Source organism: Rhincodon typus, chromosome 2 (assembly GCF_021869965.1).
Source record: "Rhincodon typus isolate 14 chromosome 2, sRhiTyp1.1, whole genome shotgun sequence".
Lineage (NCBI taxonomy): Eukaryota > Metazoa > Chordata > Chondrichthyes > Orectolobiformes > Rhincodontidae > Rhincodon > Rhincodon typus.
In genome coordinates, this window is record NC_063333.1 from 96656528 (window position 1) to 96674972 (window position 18445).

General features: G+C 37.9%; 1 protein-coding gene across 1 annotated transcript in view; it reads left to right on the forward strand.

Annotated features, from left to right (window-relative positions):
- Positions 1 to 18445, forward strand: part of hibadhb (3-hydroxyisobutyrate dehydrogenase b) — a 102458-nt gene that overhangs the window by 4620 nt on the left and 79393 nt on the right. The window contains exons 2-3 of the mRNA XM_020528145.2: positions 819 to 928; positions 2123 to 2244. Coding sequence (XP_020383734.2) covers positions 819 to 928; positions 2123 to 2244 — 232 coding nt within the window. The remainder of the gene's footprint in view (positions 1 to 818; positions 929 to 2122; positions 2245 to 18445) is intronic.

Consider the following 18445-nt stretch of genomic DNA (forward strand, 5'->3'; position numbering starts at 1 on the left):
GTAGTTCTGGGCAGCACCAAGAGGTTGGTTGACACAAGTCCAAAAGCATCACGGCTGTCGTGTTTTCACGATTCTGGTTATTGGATAAATTTGGTCAGGACACCGGAGCTATTTTTTATTAAAAATACTGTCATCAAAATTTTTCTTTCTCCCTGAAAGAGTAGATGAATCCTTCATATAATATCTTAACCAAAGTACAGTGCCTCTGATATTGCAGTACTACACTGAGTGGCATGGCAACATACATTTTCTGCTGAAGTTTCAAGTCTCTGGAATTTGACTTGAACCCAAGACTGCCTCAGTCAGAGGTACAACTGTGACTTCTGAATCATTCGTAACATCTACATGACCATGTCTCTCTTTGCATCTCTGTGTCATTTAACACTGAGGGTTAGATGAGGCAGAGTGGAATGTAAACGTTGGCAAGCCCAGTTGGTCCAAACAGTCTTTTTGCTTTCCTTTTTATTCAGCTTTGATGTTTTTGCATGTTCCTGTTCTTGCATTGTGAAGCCTTATTCTCTCTGCAGATTAAATGTCACCTTTTATTTTCAAAATTCACTTTGTTTTCTTAACTTAGGTTAAACACACCATTACAATGTGTTTATCCTGTATATCCTTAATAATGTCATGCCATTACTGATATTCTACTTGCCAAGAAAAAGGCATGTTATTCTCAAAGTGCAAAACCTAAATATTCCTTCATACTTGACTCTTTATCTGGTGTCCCCAAGTTTAAGCCATTTACTTGTCTGATTTTGTTCCTTTAAAATGTTATGAGAATACTTTACTTTTTTTTTTGCCCCCTTTTTGTTTCATAGATCCTGGAGTCTCCTGCTGAAGTAGCTGAGCGAGCTGATAGAGTCATAACTATGCTGCCATCGAGCCCTCATGTGATTGACGTTTACACTGGTCCAAATGGCATTTTAAAGTAGGTAATTTTGTGTACTGCTTAATATTTGTTTTAAGCAGTTGAAGTTGTTGTTCATGTGCTATACTGTGTATTAGGAGAGACAAGGGCCTAATGTTATTATCACTACACTGTTATTCCAGAGTCCCAGGAAATGGTTTGGGGGACCCGGGTTCAAATTCAGATGGTGGAATTTGAATTTAATAAAAATCCAGAATTGAGACTCTAATGATGTTATCTCTTGTGGGACAAACTTATCTGTTTCACTAATCTCCTTCCGGAAAGAGAGCCACCATGCTTGCCCAGTCTCGTCTACATGTGACTCCAGACCGACAGCAAAGTTCTTGACTCTTAACTGCTCTCTCGGCAATTATGAATGGGCAGTAAATAATGGTGTGGCCAGTGATATCCACATCTTATGAATTTAAAACAAAAGATGCACCTTGACCTGTCGTCTTTCTTTCTCAATCTATTATGTCTAAGCACAGAACTTTATCTGTAGGTTTTTTTATATATAAAAGAAATTGACATGTTTAATAAACTAATGTTTTATGGTTGTAAGATTTATTTAGACCATTACCTTATTTTTTGATTTAAATATCATCTAACTCTATATTGGCATATTGTAAGAGGAGTTATCGAAGAAGAATTTCCTCTGGTGAAGTTTGGATTAATCCTGCCAAGTTTAAATTCTTTGTTGCATTTTGTTTTTAAAAAGTACATTTTGTGACAATTATTGGTGAACTCCAGTTCCTTGATTTTTATCTTTCCTCTTAAGCATATAATTTTGCCAGATTTCAGTTCTATGGCTAGAACAATGTGTGTCAATTAGTAATGTGACAAGATCAGATTGCAAGAAGGCTTTGACAAAGGCATATGCAGGTTATGTGATCTTTACTGGAAAGTGTGGAAGTTAGGATCAGGTTCAGCTGTGCTGTGATGCTTTCTTTTTTCTGATCTTCCACAGGATTTTTTAGGTAACCATGAAGTCCAATTAATGCTATTAAAACCCCATCTGAGTTGCCATCTTCTGGCAATTTGGGGGATGTTTTGTGTGCGCCCGTGTGTGAGAACAGGTTTTGACCTAATTTACAGTTTTGATTTGTATTGTTGATTTTGTTGCTCGGAGGGTAATGTTTTTGTTCCTGGTGAATCAGTTGTCCAGTAGTTTATAACCTGGTGATTTTGAGCTAGCTTTCCATATTTGCTTTGCAGACAAGTTAAGAAAGGCTCATTGCTAATTGATTCGAGCACCATCGATCCAGCTGTTTCTAAAGAAATGGCCAAAGCTGCAGAAAAGATTGGAGCAACGTTCATGGATGCGCCTGTATCGGGAGGTATGTATTCTTGAGAAGGAATGGAGGCCTGTGACCAGCTGTGTTCCACAGGGATCAGTACTGTCCACATTTGTTTGTCATCTGTATCCTCCTCCAAGTCATTTATATAAAAGGCATGATTAGTAAGTTTGTGGTATAGTGGACAGTGAAAAACATTATCTAAGATTACAAAGAGATCTTGATCAGTTTGGCCAATGGGCTGAATGGTGGCAGATGGAGTTTAATTTCGATAATTGCAAGTTTATTGCATTTTGGTAATACAAACAAGGACAGGACTTGTTAATGGTAGGGCATGGGGAGTGTTGTAGAACAAGACGTGGGGTTCAGGTACATAACTCTTTGAAATTTGCATTATACGTAGACAGGGTGGTTAAGAAGGTGTTTAGCATGCTTGCCTTCATTGCTCGCTCCTTTTGAGTATAGGAGTTGGGATGTCATGTTGAAATTAAATAGGACGTTGGTGAGGCCTCCTCTGGAGTACTGTATGCAGTTCTGCTTACCCTGTTATGGGAAGGATATTATTAAACTGGGAGAGGGTTCGGAAGGAATTTACCAGATCTTGCTGGGAATGGAGGGTTTGAGATATAAACAAAAGTAAAAAGACTGGGATTTGTTTCCACTAGAATGTAGGAGGTTGAGGGGTGACCTTGGAGGTTTATAAAATCATGAGGGGCATAGATAAGATGAATGACAAGGGCCTTTTCCCTAGGGTGGGGAAGTTCAAAACTAGGGGACACATTTTTAAGGTGAGAGGAGAAAGATTTTTTTAGTGGTTCGTGCGTGGAATGAACTGCTGGAAAAAGTGGTAGATGGAGGTACAGATACAAGGTTGTAAAGACTTTTGGGCAAGTTCATGAACAGGAAAGGTTTGGAGGGATGTGGGCCAATTGAAGGCAGGTGGGACTAGTTTAGTTTGGGAACGCCTGTTGGCGTGGACTAGTTGGACCAAATGGTCTCTTTCTGTGCTGTGTGACTTTAAGTAAAGGAATATTTTCATTGTGGGCATCTTCTGTGTAGCCATTGTACAGATTCTTGCTCTTTTTGTTTGGGGGTGGGGGGTGCAATGTGGGTGGGGGAAATGCAAGTAATGTACAAAAAGGACCAATGATTTATTGTGACTCGATTTGATAAAGATTGGACTTACTGACACCAGGAGCATGTGCATGAGCAGTTTATTTATCATTTGTAAATTTCTAAATTAGGTGACAAACACTAATTTTTTATAAAAAATTGACAATATATTGGGTAAGAGAAGTTGTTTAATTGAATTTTTAATTTTAAAAATTAGCTTAACACCGGCCAAGCCTGTGTGTGTGCACAGTCAGAAATATTCAATGAGCATGTACAGTCAGCAGTCATCCAGGTGATGATTAGGCTATAGTTGAAGTATTAAACAAGAAAACCAAAAGGATTGCAGATGCTGGAAATCGGAAGCAAACAGAAATTACTCGAGAGAAAGAGTTAAGCAGAACTGAAGGGCCATTGGAATCAATGTTAACTCTGCTTTCTCTCCATGAATGCTGCCAAACCTGAGTTTTTGCCAGCAACTTCTTTTCTTAAATAGTTGAAGTATTGCCTACAATTTGGGCAATCTTCAAAAATGGTTGGTTTATAATGATCATCTGGACTGATACAAAGAACAAGAGGTTATGCTGGTGAAATCTGCCCATAACAAAAATAAACCATTTGCCAAAGGTATGGCCAAGTTTCCTTTTAAAGCTGTAGTGGATTGTTTCTATTTATTTTCAGACCTGTGTCAATAGAGGTTGGACTGGTATCATCCATTCACAAATGGAGAGAGGAGATTTAACATTGTTACACAGGCGATTAAAATATGAATGCTTACAAGATATAATTGACATTGGAAAAGAGATTCTGTGTATTGCAAACAGAATGATGGGTGATTGGTGTGTTGTGCTCTAGATTTTGCAAAAGATGGTGCTTAACTTAGTTGTAACCAGTTCAGCACCTTTCTGATAACTCGATGAAAAGAGTTATTTGACTATAAACGGAACATATTCCTTGCTGGATAGACGGACCTCATTTAAAGATCTGAATTCATTGTACCATACTGTGAAAAGCATTTAGGCAAATTATAATGCTATGTTTTGCTTTTAAGGAATACTGTGCTAAATGTGGATCAACTGCACATTTGGCACTTAATTTTGGGGGAAGAAATGTCTACAAATTAAAATATGTCTGCTGTTTGAAATGGCCTGTCATGTGAATAAAATCACTAATAGTGGGACAGATAGTTTGTCAGCTTGTTGTGTTTTTAGGGTGAAATTGAACAGTGAAGGGGTTATGTGGATTCTGTACCGTCTTGGATGGTTTGGTTGCCATGTACCTCCCTGTGCAGGTACGTTGTGGTCACACTTGTGGATAATGCATTGTCAGTACAGCTGCTCTTATCATAGAGCTATGAGTCTGCTGGAACCTGAGAGAGGGAGAGAGCAGGGAAATAAAAGCAGCCAGATCTACGCTTTAATCAAAGCAAGGGCTGATCCTATTGTTCGCCACACAGTACATGGGTGGGAGTTTATGTTCAGATTGAAGAGATGATGTGCATAAACACTTAAAGGAGACTAGAAGATTTGCCAAGCCTGGGACACGGAAAGAATCACCAATGTGACCTTCGTAATGCAAGTCAGTTCTGGGGATTAGAAGTTACTCGGCTGAGTAAGAGAAAAGAAAGCTGGTATCGGGAGTGGAGGATAGCTTTGGACTGGCTCTGGGAGAATAATGTGTCCGCAAGGGGCAGTGGTGAGTTGTTTTTTCTCTAAAACTAAATTACAAAAAGACTTTGCTGTTTTAACGTACAAGTTGTATACTAAATTGTGCTTGGACAGTGTGTACATTTTAGTTTATTGCAATCCACATTTAAAAATGTGAAATCTTGTGATTCTTTTTAGATGGTCGCTGTAAATTGGAATTGTTTTGAAAGTTATCAGCCTCAATGAGAATTGTAATAGGATAAGTATTTCTTGTTGGCTGTTGCACTGTGAAAAGAAACTTTGACACAATCAGTGGGAATGTTTTTTTTCTCCCACTTTTTTGTTCTGCAAGTTCCCAGTGCAGTTCTGCATGTGTGGCCACCCTGGTACCTTGAATAGTCGTTTGTTTTTGTTTTTGTTTGTTTGTTTGTTGGACTGAAGGGCACTCTATGACCTGAATCTGTACTGATGCTGACATAAACAAGCTTCCAGCAGGGGTCATCAGGTGATGATCAAAGCTTTGGAATATCTTTCTTTCTTCCTTCCTTGTCTTGAGGCTGCAGGCACCCTGGCCACTGCCTCAGCTGAGATTTGCTAATTTGGTATGGGTGAAAAACTTAAGTTACTTACAGTGCTATTGTGACTCTTCGCAAAGATTATTATGCTTGGTGCTGATTTAGTTAACATGCTTAAATTAAGTCTTTTATTTTTAAATATTTAAAAATAATTTAGAATTCAAAACTGTCACTGATTTTGTTGTGGAGAAATTGAGCACTGAAAACGATGGTAGTTTTACTTGTGTTCAGCAATACTTGCTGCTGACTTAATTGTGTCCAGGCTTTCCATTTTAAAAGTAGTTCCAGATGAAGCACATTATTTAGGACATTTGGACTGTAACATACTACCTTGCAGTCTATTAGCATGAAGAATATTTTTCCAAGTGAATGGAATGTTCAATTCCAGAAGGTTTGTTCTTCAAGAATTCTTCTAATAATATTGCATTTCGCTTTTAGCCTCACTGCGATTGTCAATAATTCAGACTTGGGTGTGTTTTGGAATATCATGTGTTAGCATTGATCCAAATCTTCTGTCTGCAGATCATTAGAGATTGGATAAATGTTTGGAAATGTCAGGAGCCTGTGGAAGTCCTGACTCAAAGATGTATTTGCAGAAATTACCTGAGAAATTTTAAGCTTTTGGATGGATTGATTTTCCACAACTTGGGACTTGCTGAAAAATGTATCCAACCCTGAACTCATTGTGGTAATATGGTGTGCCTCTGATTAGTCAGTGTAACTCAACTCGCCACCCCTGCCACTTCAATCACCCACCCCAAGCATCCGACACCACCACCCACTACTGAACAGACATGACCACACCCCCTCATAGCCTGACTGCACCGAACTCCCCTCTCACCAGACCTGTTTTGACTGCCTGCTCTTGCCTTTGTCTTGACCAGCTCCAAATGCCCACATTCGTTCATTTCAAAGATTTTGAGATCCTTGAAAATTGCCCTGAACGTGGCAGCTATAGTAAAAAGTGTGCATGTCCTCTCCTTCCCCTGACTCTCTCTCATGTCCACCGCACCCTACAGCGGCAGCGCTATGCATTTCTGCTTTTTCAGGCTGGTGTCGGACCTTGCACGAGAGAGAGTAACAGACAGTACCCATATTCCATTGCCGAGGCCGTTTGATGCAGCTAATACTATTTCTGCAAGTGAAAATAAGAAGTTTTAAAATACGGAGCCATTTGTTATTTTTCTGGTCTACAGATTCAGTGACCAATTACAGCACCTGAATATGATCCTGACTATATCAAATTAAATACAGATTAACAAATGCAATTTGTGGGTTTTTAATTCAGTATGCACACTTTTTTTGCTGTGTCATCTGGTATCTAAGAGATTTTAAACAATGAACTGGAATCATACTGAGCTTTTAAGGTTAAGGATGCAGTACAGATATTTGCATCTCTGCATTCCTGATTTCACAGGTACTGTGACTTTTAAGTGAGAAGTTGTGTTTGGGGTGGGGAAAAAAGTTCCATATTTCTCAAAAAGGCATAGTACTGGCAAGTGCTTCTTAGTCGTGGAACATTGTTTTAATAGTGCAACTGGAATTAGTTACTTCTTGCTGTCTGGTAGTAACTTTGTAATTCTTTACAGGTTTTTATGCAGTTAACATTTTTCTTGCATGTAATTTTATGGATGTGCTTTGTACATTGAATTGCTCCAATCTTCAGGTCTCATTGTGGATAAGAATCTAAATATATCTTCACTTGTGAGAACTAACTAATTTATTACATTCACACCTTTTTGTTGGTTTTTTGAATTCTTGTTAAGGATATTGTATACAGGATACAAAATAATGTAAATGTGGAAGAAAGCAAATTAATTAAAACATTACTAGCTGATACTACTTTTTTAGTATGTATGCATATACTTTTTCCTTTTAAGCAAAGGCGGGGGTAGATAGATAGATACTCGGTCCTTTTGAGAGTCTGTCTGGGTAAGGAAGGAAGGAAGTAGAGTTGGGGCCACAGTTGAATCGACCGTGATTTTATCAAATTTTGGGAGTAGACTTGCGACAGAACGGCCTCCTCTTGTTCCTACTTTGTATTTTCACATACATCTCTCACAGATGCCTTTTATTGTCCAATCTGCCTCACTTGCATATTACAAGTTTTGGCAGTAACTAATCAGCTACTTTTATATAATCCAGGAGAAACTGATACTTTGGTGTTTTGGCACAATGTTTTCTTTGTAAAGCTGGGAAAGCTCTAATCCACGTATGAATAGAGCAGTTAGTTATGGTTTCATCAACAAGGATAGTAATGGGTTGTAAGAGGATAATTTCAGAAATTTAAAGTTGTCTGTTGAGCTGGAGTTTTTGTTTAGGCAGAGCATTTAACTTCTGTATGGGAAGCATTTGTATCTTTAGCATGTCTTTGTATGTTGAATTGCTATTGAATAGAGTTTAGGAAGTTCAAATGGTACTCATTTAGTTCAGTGCCAAAATCAGTACTTTCTCATTGCCTTTTTTTAAAATGATAGCAAGTAGACATGCACAATCGTATCAATCTGTCCTTGATTTAAGGAGATGTCTGGTATTATACACATCAAATGCTCAGATTACTTTAGAGGCTTCTAACATGAGTTAATGACAGCTTTACTCAACTTAGGACTTAGTGGAAAATGAAGCTGGGCTGTAATTTACCTCTCCAAGTCCATAAAATTTAGGATATGGGGATCGTGTGGCCCTTGATTTAGATTGTTTGTTTATCAGCTGGCGCCTGGTCTGGAGTTGAGATTTGTAGATGTAAATCTTTGACAGAACTTGGAAACTCCTGCAGACTACTTTGTTTATGACTTGGGATAAAGTGAGTTGAAAGCTCTGTCTTAACCACAAATAGTAAAGCATGGAGGTTAATATCTGGACCATTTTATCAAAGTCCCTTTTGTTTTGGAGGTTTTGACTTCTAACTGTTTCTTGATAGATGTATTAAGGGAGGTTGCTGTCATCATTGAGTATACACTTACAAAATGATTCACCAGTACATTAGCTATTAGAACTGAATCTGCCCATTTTGTACTTTTCTCATGACCATAACATTGAACTCATTAAGTAGTTCACAAAAATGAAAACATAGCATTCAGTAATGTTGCAACATCAGTGCATGAACATCACTCAGCATAATTTGGCCATTATTAGTTTAAGAATAGTTGCATCTTTCTGTTTTGCCATGTGCTTATTAAATTATATCTTGGTTTGAATCGTGAAATAAAATTGTATTAAATGTCGTTGGTCACTAGGCTGTGAAAATTATGTATCTAAAACTGTTTAAGTTCTGGTTTCTCCAGATGCCCTAGAAAAAATTTAATGTGCATTTGGGATTTTGAGCTGACTGGTACTTGAAGTGAAATTGATGCCTAAACATCTTATTTAGGCAGAGTAGTCACCGATCGATGTCATTATGGGTGAATTTTTTTTAAGGAAATTCTGGTTATCGCAATATTTTTCATTCATCCCTTTGTTTCCCTGAGAAGATGTGCAGTTGTCTTGAATGACTTTGCTATTGTAGTGCTGAAGCTCCCACAAAGATGTCACTGATTTGCAAGATTTTAATCCAGTGACTAAAAGAATTTCGTCTTTTATGTCCAAGATAGGATGGTGTGGTGTGGTTTGCTTTACTTAGTGATCTGACGTTGATTGCAAAGCTGCCAGATGCAGTTAGAGGGAGTTTAGCCATGTCCATGCATCCCCTTTTTCCTCCCCTCCTTTATCAATGATCTTTTTCTTAAACTGTTCACTACTTGTTCTGATGTTTTTGACTCGTGTTCTGCAGAAATGGATTTTCCCCACTCTGTGGTCCCTGCTTTTCTTGCACTGCTTCAAGGACAGACCCATGGGTGTCAACCTCCTGCTATCTCATTAGAGTAGCCATTCTTCACATGTCCTCAGGGATGATGGCAGGCTTTTCAGTTTTCAGCTTTGTGACTGAGTTTCATGCTAGCTATTTGTAGAAGAGATTGCATTGTCTAATGGGAGTTCCTGGAGAGAAATGTGAAGGATAATATACTGGCCTCATTGCTGAGACCAGCTTTAGTGTTTCCTGCATATTTAGGCTAACTGAGCAATATTTGTGTGTAAAGAAATTAAGTATTGAATTTTGGCAAAGAGAAATTCAATGTGCAACATAACTTGTGTGATCTCACATTGTCTGCACATGACTGAGATTTTAAAAGTAAAATATGAAAATGATTGCACTAGGTACCTTGTTTGGGGTTATAGCATACTTAATTAAAATTACAAGCGTTTTATGTGAAGAACAATTGTATTTGGGTGACAAATATTTTAAAACTGCATCTTTTGCGATTTGGTTCATTTGAGCATATGTGACTAAGTAATGTCATACTTTTAACCTCTTCATCCGTGTGGCAGGGACTCTTGTACACTTTTTGATTAAGCTTAGCTGGATTTCAGAATACTCCATATCGTAACATTGCCAGCAATTTATTCTCTAATGGAAATTGGTGAGTTGTCAGTGTAAATATTTTTAATTAATCTAGACTGAAAGAAAACATGCAAACCTGAAAAAATTTTGTGAAATCTTAGCAAACCGTTTCAGTGGTTATATTGTACCTAGTTTTGCATATCTGATTCGCATCACTATCTGTACAAGCCATGCATTACAAATTCGATAGTATTACACTTACTGGAACTTGCACAGTACTTGTATCATAAAGTGTATCTCAAATGCCCTTTTTTTTTATATTGTTAGTGAAGGTCAATCTTGCTTCTCTCTCCCTTCCAACAATCCACTTCGGGAAGGAAAAACTTTCTTGGTTAGTAAATAAAATGTGTCTTTGTGTGGCCACCTGAAACAGGCCACTCTTGAGTGTTTTAATTTTTACCCTAACTTGGCACGATGCTGCACATGACCGTGCTCACTTGTTTTTCAAGGAAAACATCAACCATGTCATTTGTTAACACCACTTTGGCCTATGTGTCTGGAGGACTCTCTATCAAATTTACCTACTATTTTCTTCTACCTAACTGGTGTAAGTTTTTTTTTTAAAACAATTGAATTGGAAAACATGACCATTCCATTCCCCTCCCCAAATCCCACCCCCAGTTCAGTTCAGCTGCCATCCCAGTTATTTTTTTTCTTCTTAAAATTACCAATTGATTTCAAGCACAGGGCCTGTTACAAGCACTCAAGATTTGTAGAGTAAAGTAGAAGGCTGGCCAAATCTGAAAATGGGAACTAAGTGACTCTTGGTTTGGAATTTACAAGCATGGAAATTGTGAACCATATTCAGTATGGTTAGGAGCTCATAGAATCATGGTTACACCACAGGAGGCTAATTTGCCTGTTGTGCCTATGCTGGTTATATCCAGAAGCAGTTTATCTAGTCTTTCTTTACCTTTTTCCCCATTGCCCTGTAAGGTTTATCCCTTTTGACAGTTATCAAAAATACCTTTTCAAACCTTGATTGAATCTGCTTACACATCTTGTGCTGTGTGTTCTAAATCCTAACTGCTTATTTTTTTAAAATGTTTTGTTATCATTGCTTTTACCCATCATCTTTTAAATCAGTGTCTCCTGATTTTCAATCTTCCAATGGAAATTTATTTTTTTTATAATTAGTTTGTGGTTTTGAACCCATCTAGAAAATCCCTTGATCTTCTGTAATGTGAACAGATGCATTCTCTCTCATCTGTTCATGTAACTGAAATTCACTGCCCTGGAAACAATTGTTATAAATATTTTCTTCTGCATCTTGTCTAATGTCTTCACAGTATTATTAAATTGTCATGTCCACAATTGGATGCACTGCTGCAGTTGAGGCTGGCAAGTGTTCAATAAAGCTTTGTCATAACTTCTTTTGCTTTTGTACTCTTATCATCTGTTCTAAAGCCTTGAGTTCCTGAGACAAATGAATTACTCTTTAATATGCAAATCATGTTTTTCAACATACTCAGCATCCAGAAATATAACATTTGTTCAGAAATGTGGTATGTAACTACGTAAATGTAATCCATTAACTGAGATTGAGGCTAATACTCCCATGTATCTCGTACCAGCAGATGGCATTGTAGCCAAACCTGTTCAGCAATTAGAGTTTTTTCCGATTGAGGTACTATTAAAATATGCCCTATAATACTATGAAAGAAGTCCTAAGCAAGGGTGATGGATAAGTGTTCAGTTGGTTCCTTCCTGAACAAAATCCAGTACTTCGAGAGGATTAATTGGTGTGCAACAGGTTAAAGAATCCCTTTCAGCATACACTGTTGAATTTATTGTAAGACCAGTATGCTTGAAGAAATTTAACCCTTATTTTGATTTGCAAAGCTATGAAAGAAAATTCTAGTGAAACATCATTGGAATATCCAGTTTGATTCTAAACAATATAAATTGGACATCGGCTAAAGCAAGTAGTTTACAGGACAGGATTAAAGAAGCAAATTTGATCGAGAGGTAAATTTTTGTTCTGAAATTTATTTGGATGCAATCGTATGTAAAATTTGTGTGTGTACTGTTCTGGCCTAGAATGAATCGAAAGCCCTTGCAACTTGATTCTAGCATTACATCACATTATTTTTCAGCGTTCAAGGATGCACTTACTCACATAGCTGTCTAGATTTTAGTTCATTGACCAGTGGATATTCCTGATCAAAATTAAATTTGGAGCTCTGTGTACCAGTTATGTGAAAGCACATGCAGATATTCATTGAATCCCTTTTTATGCACAAAAATGGAGCAGTTGTTTGGTGCTTTCCCCCTTGGGAATATTTTTGATTCCTGTGCCCAGCAGCCCTGCCCAAATTGTAATTACACACAACAGTTTGAGTCACACTTTTTTTCTTCTGTGATCTTACTGTTATTTTGCTTCTCACACTTGGGTAATAACTTGACATTTTTTTCAACAACATTGCATATGATATCCTTGTATGGACTCTTGTTGTTTCTGGCTTACATGTGATGTGCACTGTTAGCTTGTGCTCTTGTGGTTCAATTGGCACATTTACCCTCTTCTATCTGTGAATGGCGAAGGGTCTAGGCCTGAAACGTCAGCCTTCCTGCTCCTCTGATGCTGCTTGGCCTGCTGTGTTCATCCAGCTCTACATCTTGTTATCTCAGATTTTCCAGCATCTGCAGTTCCTACTATCTCTGATATCTAACTCTGCATTGTGCTCTCCTTTTAAACTTCACACAGAGAAGTTGGTCACAAATCCTAATGGTTCCACTGTTGGTTGCACCCAGAGTGCAAACAGTCCACTGACTCCATACATGCCTTAATTAAACTGGGGGGTGGGGAGGATGTGTTCAAATCTAATCTCGACTGTAAGAACAGCATGCTTCTTGTCAGTTTTAGATTGTAGCAAACTGCTCTAACTGTGGAATTAGCTTTGCCCATGTCATTTACTGATGCCCTGGAATCCTGGGTTGTATTGAGAGACAAAGTTTGATAATTTTTAAAATGTGGTGTTTTAAAGCAAGCTTGTTTAGAAATCCAAGACCTTCACAGTTGTCAGTGGCAAGTCTGTACAGACCAACAATGTGAAAAGCACGTCACTGACCTTTTTGATGGGCTGGTTGGATGCTCAATCAGCAGAAATGTGGCATCAAAAACCATAAGCAAGTTTATTTGCCACCAGTGGTATTGTCCTGAGTGATGCAGACAAGGAAACTACTCAAGTTGGAGGTTTGACCAGTTATATTCCAGCACTTTTAATATAGTGGCCAAAATCTTTTTACATTGTTCAACAAATCATTGATTTCATTTCCTTTTCCCAAATGCTGACTTGCATACCTTTTCTCACTGCCATATAATTGACTATTCCCCACTCCCCACTCCCCACTCCCCCACCAGCACCACTGCCAATTTTTAAAATTTCTGCAGTGGCTTTCTGGGCATGACTTTCTGAAAATCCTCTGGAGATTGAGCAAGCCAGTTCTGGTCATTTTAAATACCTGAAAGCTGACCCAGTTGGTTGCAGTCGGGAGCCAAATGTTTTGACCCTACGTGGTTTGGGTGCTGACCCGAAATAATAGTTTTTATTCCTTTCATTCTTTCCTCTCATGAGCCATTCTATAACGCTAGGGCATGTCTTTTGTCAGAAGTACAAGTTGTGTAATAGCTTTAATGCAGCAACATGAAAGTGTCTTCAGTCCTGTTTGCTATTGAATAACTGAAAATTAAAAGTATAAATGTGTCATTGTAACATTCTGGGTTGGAGTTCGACAAGGATGCCAAGTCAGCTAGTCCTTTTTTTGTTGTGAATCGCCTGAAAACCAACTTGTACTATCTGTGAAAGATCTGTCTATGATGACGCACCTGAAGATCTGTTTTGCCTCGGGTCATACATGAACATGTCTTAGCTGTCTTTCTGGGATAATGACATATGTTCCTCTTCTCACCTCTACCATTATAGGATAAATACTCAGCTGGCTGGTTTATTAGCACCCACTTCAAAGATTGTTGAACCTATGCATAACGTGAGAGACCAATGGATTAAAGTCCTTCAAGAATTAATGGCTGATGTGATATTACATACTTTGGGCTATGATCCTCCCATTGGTACACATGTACAACTGTTAGCTTTTCGTTTCATGTTTTGCTTGTTAGGCTTTGTCTTATTTTGAAATCCATTATTGATTTAACTTTTTAGATATTATTGACATAAAGTGGAAAGAAGGCTTACAAAATGTGTGTGCTTTTATGATAGAGATTGAAGGGTGCACTGGTTCGTTTTCTAGTGCCACTCCATTCATGATAAGAAATTTTAATTTTAACCAGATTGATGATATGGCCGATTTTTATGTAGGACTTTAAACTGTGTTAAAGTTTGTGTTCAGAACAAGTCAGCAGGTTTCTTTCGTCAACAATCATTACCTGGTTTATTACCAAAACAAGCTCCCCCCAAACAAAGATGTAACCCTTATTGCTAAATGATTTGAAAAAAGTATTCACGTTGCTACGTTGGAGGAGAAACAAAAAATGAAAACATTATATAATGTGTGAACTTGAAAGTAGTTTGGGCAATTTAAAAGCCAAAATCATGAAAAGAACTCTCAGTAAAAGGATAATTTTACAGTTTGTCCCAAATGATGTTCTGATTCCAAAGGTATTCTGCGCGCACAAGCTGCTGGTATTTGTCTTCCTGCTACAGTTCTCATTGGCCGAATTTCTTATGATATCAGGCTGTGGGTTAGATTCCAAGAAAATCCTCTTCAGGAACAATGAGTGGTGAAGATCACTTGATGGGATTTCATCTCTCTGTCTCTGCCTCTCAGTTTGCTGAGAGAAGTTGCACAATTAGCAGAAGGATCAATGAGCTGTTGATTCTCAGGTCAAATTTTTGAGTTCAAAAATGCATTAGTCTTATCCCACTCAACTGGGCCAAGTGATCTCATTGAAAGTTCTCCATTCTGTGCTAGCTCCATCTGAGCCTCTTGCTCCTAAGAGTGCTTAACATATACACCATTAGGATAAAACATACAACGTAACGAACCTTCTGTGGACTACCCCCAATGCCAGTATATCTTTCCTAGATAAGGGGCCCAAGAACGTTCACTGTATCTTGGCTGAGGTACAAGCAATGCTTTGTATAGGTTGAGCAAAAATTCCCTATTTTTACACTCCATTTCCTTTTGATTCAAAAGGTCAGCATTCCATTTGCCTTTCTTATTACCAGCTGATTTTATTTGCTAGCTTTTTGTGATTAATGCACAAGGAACCCTTAATCCATCTCTGAAGTTTTTTCTGCAGTCTTTCTCCATATGAGTAATATTTCACTCCTCCTCTTCTTGCCAAAGTCCATTACCCCTCATTTTCCCCCCCACATTATATTGCATCTGCCAATGTATTGCCCGTTCACTCAGCCTATCTATATCTCTGTGGACTCCTTGCGTCTTTCTCATACTTGCCTATTTAGTTATCTATAAATCTGCCAACGGTGCATTCATTTCCCTCATCCAAGGTAGTCATGTCTTTTTGCTTAAAAAGAAAATGTGACCCCAGCACTTACCTCTTTTTGGCATTCCACTAGTTACAGATTTTCCATCCTGAAAATTACACCCCATCTCAATTCTTTGTTTCATGAGCATGGGTAAAGGATTACATAACTAATATACTACAACCAACACCATGGGCTCTTTAGCTTAAGTACCCTTTTATGAATAAAATTATGGAGCACCTCTTGAAAATCCAAATACATTACATTACCTGGCTTTTTTAAATCTATGCTGCTTGTTGCCTCATTAAACAAGTCTAATAAATTTGTCAGGCATGATTTCTCCTTCATGAAGCCATGCTGATTCTGCTTGCTTATATTGGTATAAATACTCTGCTATTAAATCCTTTTTATAATGGACTTGACCATTTTCCCAGTAATGGTTGTTAAGCTAAATGGCCAATGGTTACCCATTTGTCTCCTTGCCTTTTGTTTTATGGGTCAGATCAGACCAGACCCCCCTCAATATTTTTGAATAGCACAGACCCTAACTTTTTTTTTCTATTTTAAAGGGTAGATGTGATGCGCTTGTTCCAGCTGCGATGTGACTGGTCAAACTCCTTGACGTTACTGTTCCAATATGATAACATCCCAAAAACACACTCATGGCAAAAAGGTAAATTCAGACACAGGTTCTTGCGTGCAGTTCTCCAATCCAGGAGGAAACAACATAGTGAGAGGTTTCAGAGGAAGTAGCCGCTAGGAATCAGTTACTGAAGCTTCCAACCCTTCTGGGAGCCCAAACAGCTTCTGACTTCTAAAGCTAAAAAAAGACTAGAAAGCCTGGTCTCTGAGCTGGCGACTCCCAGTCCATTGTTAGAACTGTATTTTTAAAAAAAAATGTAAAGGTGTCCTGTTACCTACTTCAGCCGTTTTTAGTAACCAGTTTGGTACCTCTGCCTTCAGAAATTTTTTTTTTCGCAATAAAGCTAGGACAAAATAACCTTTTTAAAGTGACAGAATCGTCACACTTTTTCTTAAACAAAGGTATAATATTGCTAGTTTCCCAATCCTATGTAATCTAATGCTTATTATAAGACTGCTACCAGTGCATCAATTAACTCTGTTACTTCATTTTTTGATATCCTAGAAATCAACCCATCATGACCAGGGAATTATTGGCCTTTAGTCCCGTTATATTCCCTAGTGACAATTTTATTTAGTTGCTTTCTGTAACCCCTCCCCTGGCATCCCAACCTCTGCCATCTTGATTATTTATTACTTTTGTTTGAATGTTGTTAGTATTTGACGCAATGCATTTATTCAACTCCTGTGCCATTCTTCTCTTCCCCCTTTTTTCTTTATTTCATAAAGAAGCTCTTACTATTCATTTTGGTATTACTTGCAAGTTTACCCTCAGTTTATTTTTTCCTTTTGGTCATCTTTTGTTGCTTTTTAAAACTTTCCAAATCATCTGGCTGACCACGTTATGGTCTTTATTCTTCTTAGGTAACCATGGTTGACTTATCCCATTTCTAGAATTCTTCTCCCTCAATGGAATATATCTTTGTGAGCCATAGACTGTTTTCTTAAATGTCTGCCATTGTTTCTCTGACTGTCTATGCTGCTTTCCTGGTCGACTCCAGCCATCTCTACCCTTAATCTTTTTGTAATTACTTTGATTTAAGTTTAGCAGAGTTCTTTCCAGCAAGTTTCTCAAATTCAAACTGAATGTTGAATTCTGCAATGTTATGGTCATTGTTTCCCAGGGCATCTTTCTGTCTGAGGGCAATATATTAAACTTGCCCTCATTACACATTGAGATCCAAAATAGCCTGGTTGGATTCACAACATAATATTCTAGAAAACTGTCTGAAATGCATTTCTTGAACTCTTAATCATGGCTACTTGTATTTTCTCAGTTTACATTAAAAGAATACAGTCATTCACAATTCATGTACTGTCAGTTTTTTTACATGCTCTCATTATCTGTTATGTCCAACAGCCTAGTTCTTATTACGGGGCCTATAGATTATTCCCACCATTTTCCATTTTCTCATTTGTTATGCCCCAATTCCAACCCCAACCACCATATGGATTCTATAAACTTGCAATTCAAGATCATTTCTTGCTTTCGTACTTGTTCCATCTTGTACAAATAAAGAGTTACCCCACCAGAATTTTTTTTCCTTTCCTGCCTGTCGTTTTGATAAATCACGTACAATTGAATGTTTAGTTTGCAGCTTTGATCTCCTTGTAACTGTCAATCTGTAATGGCTATAAGATGATCCGCATTACCCTCTGTGCCATCAATTCATTTTTCTTGTTGGAAAACTGTATTTCAGTAAAGAGCATTAGTTTTCCCTTTTTTAGAAAGTTTTCCTCTGCTTTTTGACCCTATTTGCTCCCTTTTTTTTTCCTTTTTTGTGCACTCTCTCCCTTCTTGTCTTATTCTGGATATTTCAGCAGTCCTGAAATCTTGTCATATCCTTATGTTTTGTAAGCCTTGGTATCCCCTCTCCAGATCCCTTTACCCTCTGCCATTTCTTTAGTCAACCTGGTTTCCCAGCATGTCTGGTGCTAAATTCATCAACTTTCTGTCTTATAAAAATAAATTAGTGCAGACGTTGCTCATCTGCAATTTTTTAAAAAAAAAAAACGACAGGAAGACTGGAGCAATGTGGAACTTGGTAGCATCTTGTAAAGGCTGTGCCAATTTTTTCTTGTGATTTCTAAAACTGTGGAGTGAAATGAGGGAATATTGCTTTAAAAGCAGGCATCTACAAGCATGCCAAATGTTTTGAAAGTAAGGAATATGATACCTATAGTACTGTGAATTCTGTTTGTGTGGCTGTGGGTTCCAACAATGTGCAGGTGAACTGGAACTGAGGGATCATTTACAACTGAAACTGATTTGTGATCGGCGGGTCAGTTATCACAACCAAAGTTCTTTACCTGTCAACAGCAAGGTAATTTGAATTGATTGTCATGTAGTTGAATAACTTGGACTGTGATCAAGAGATGGCG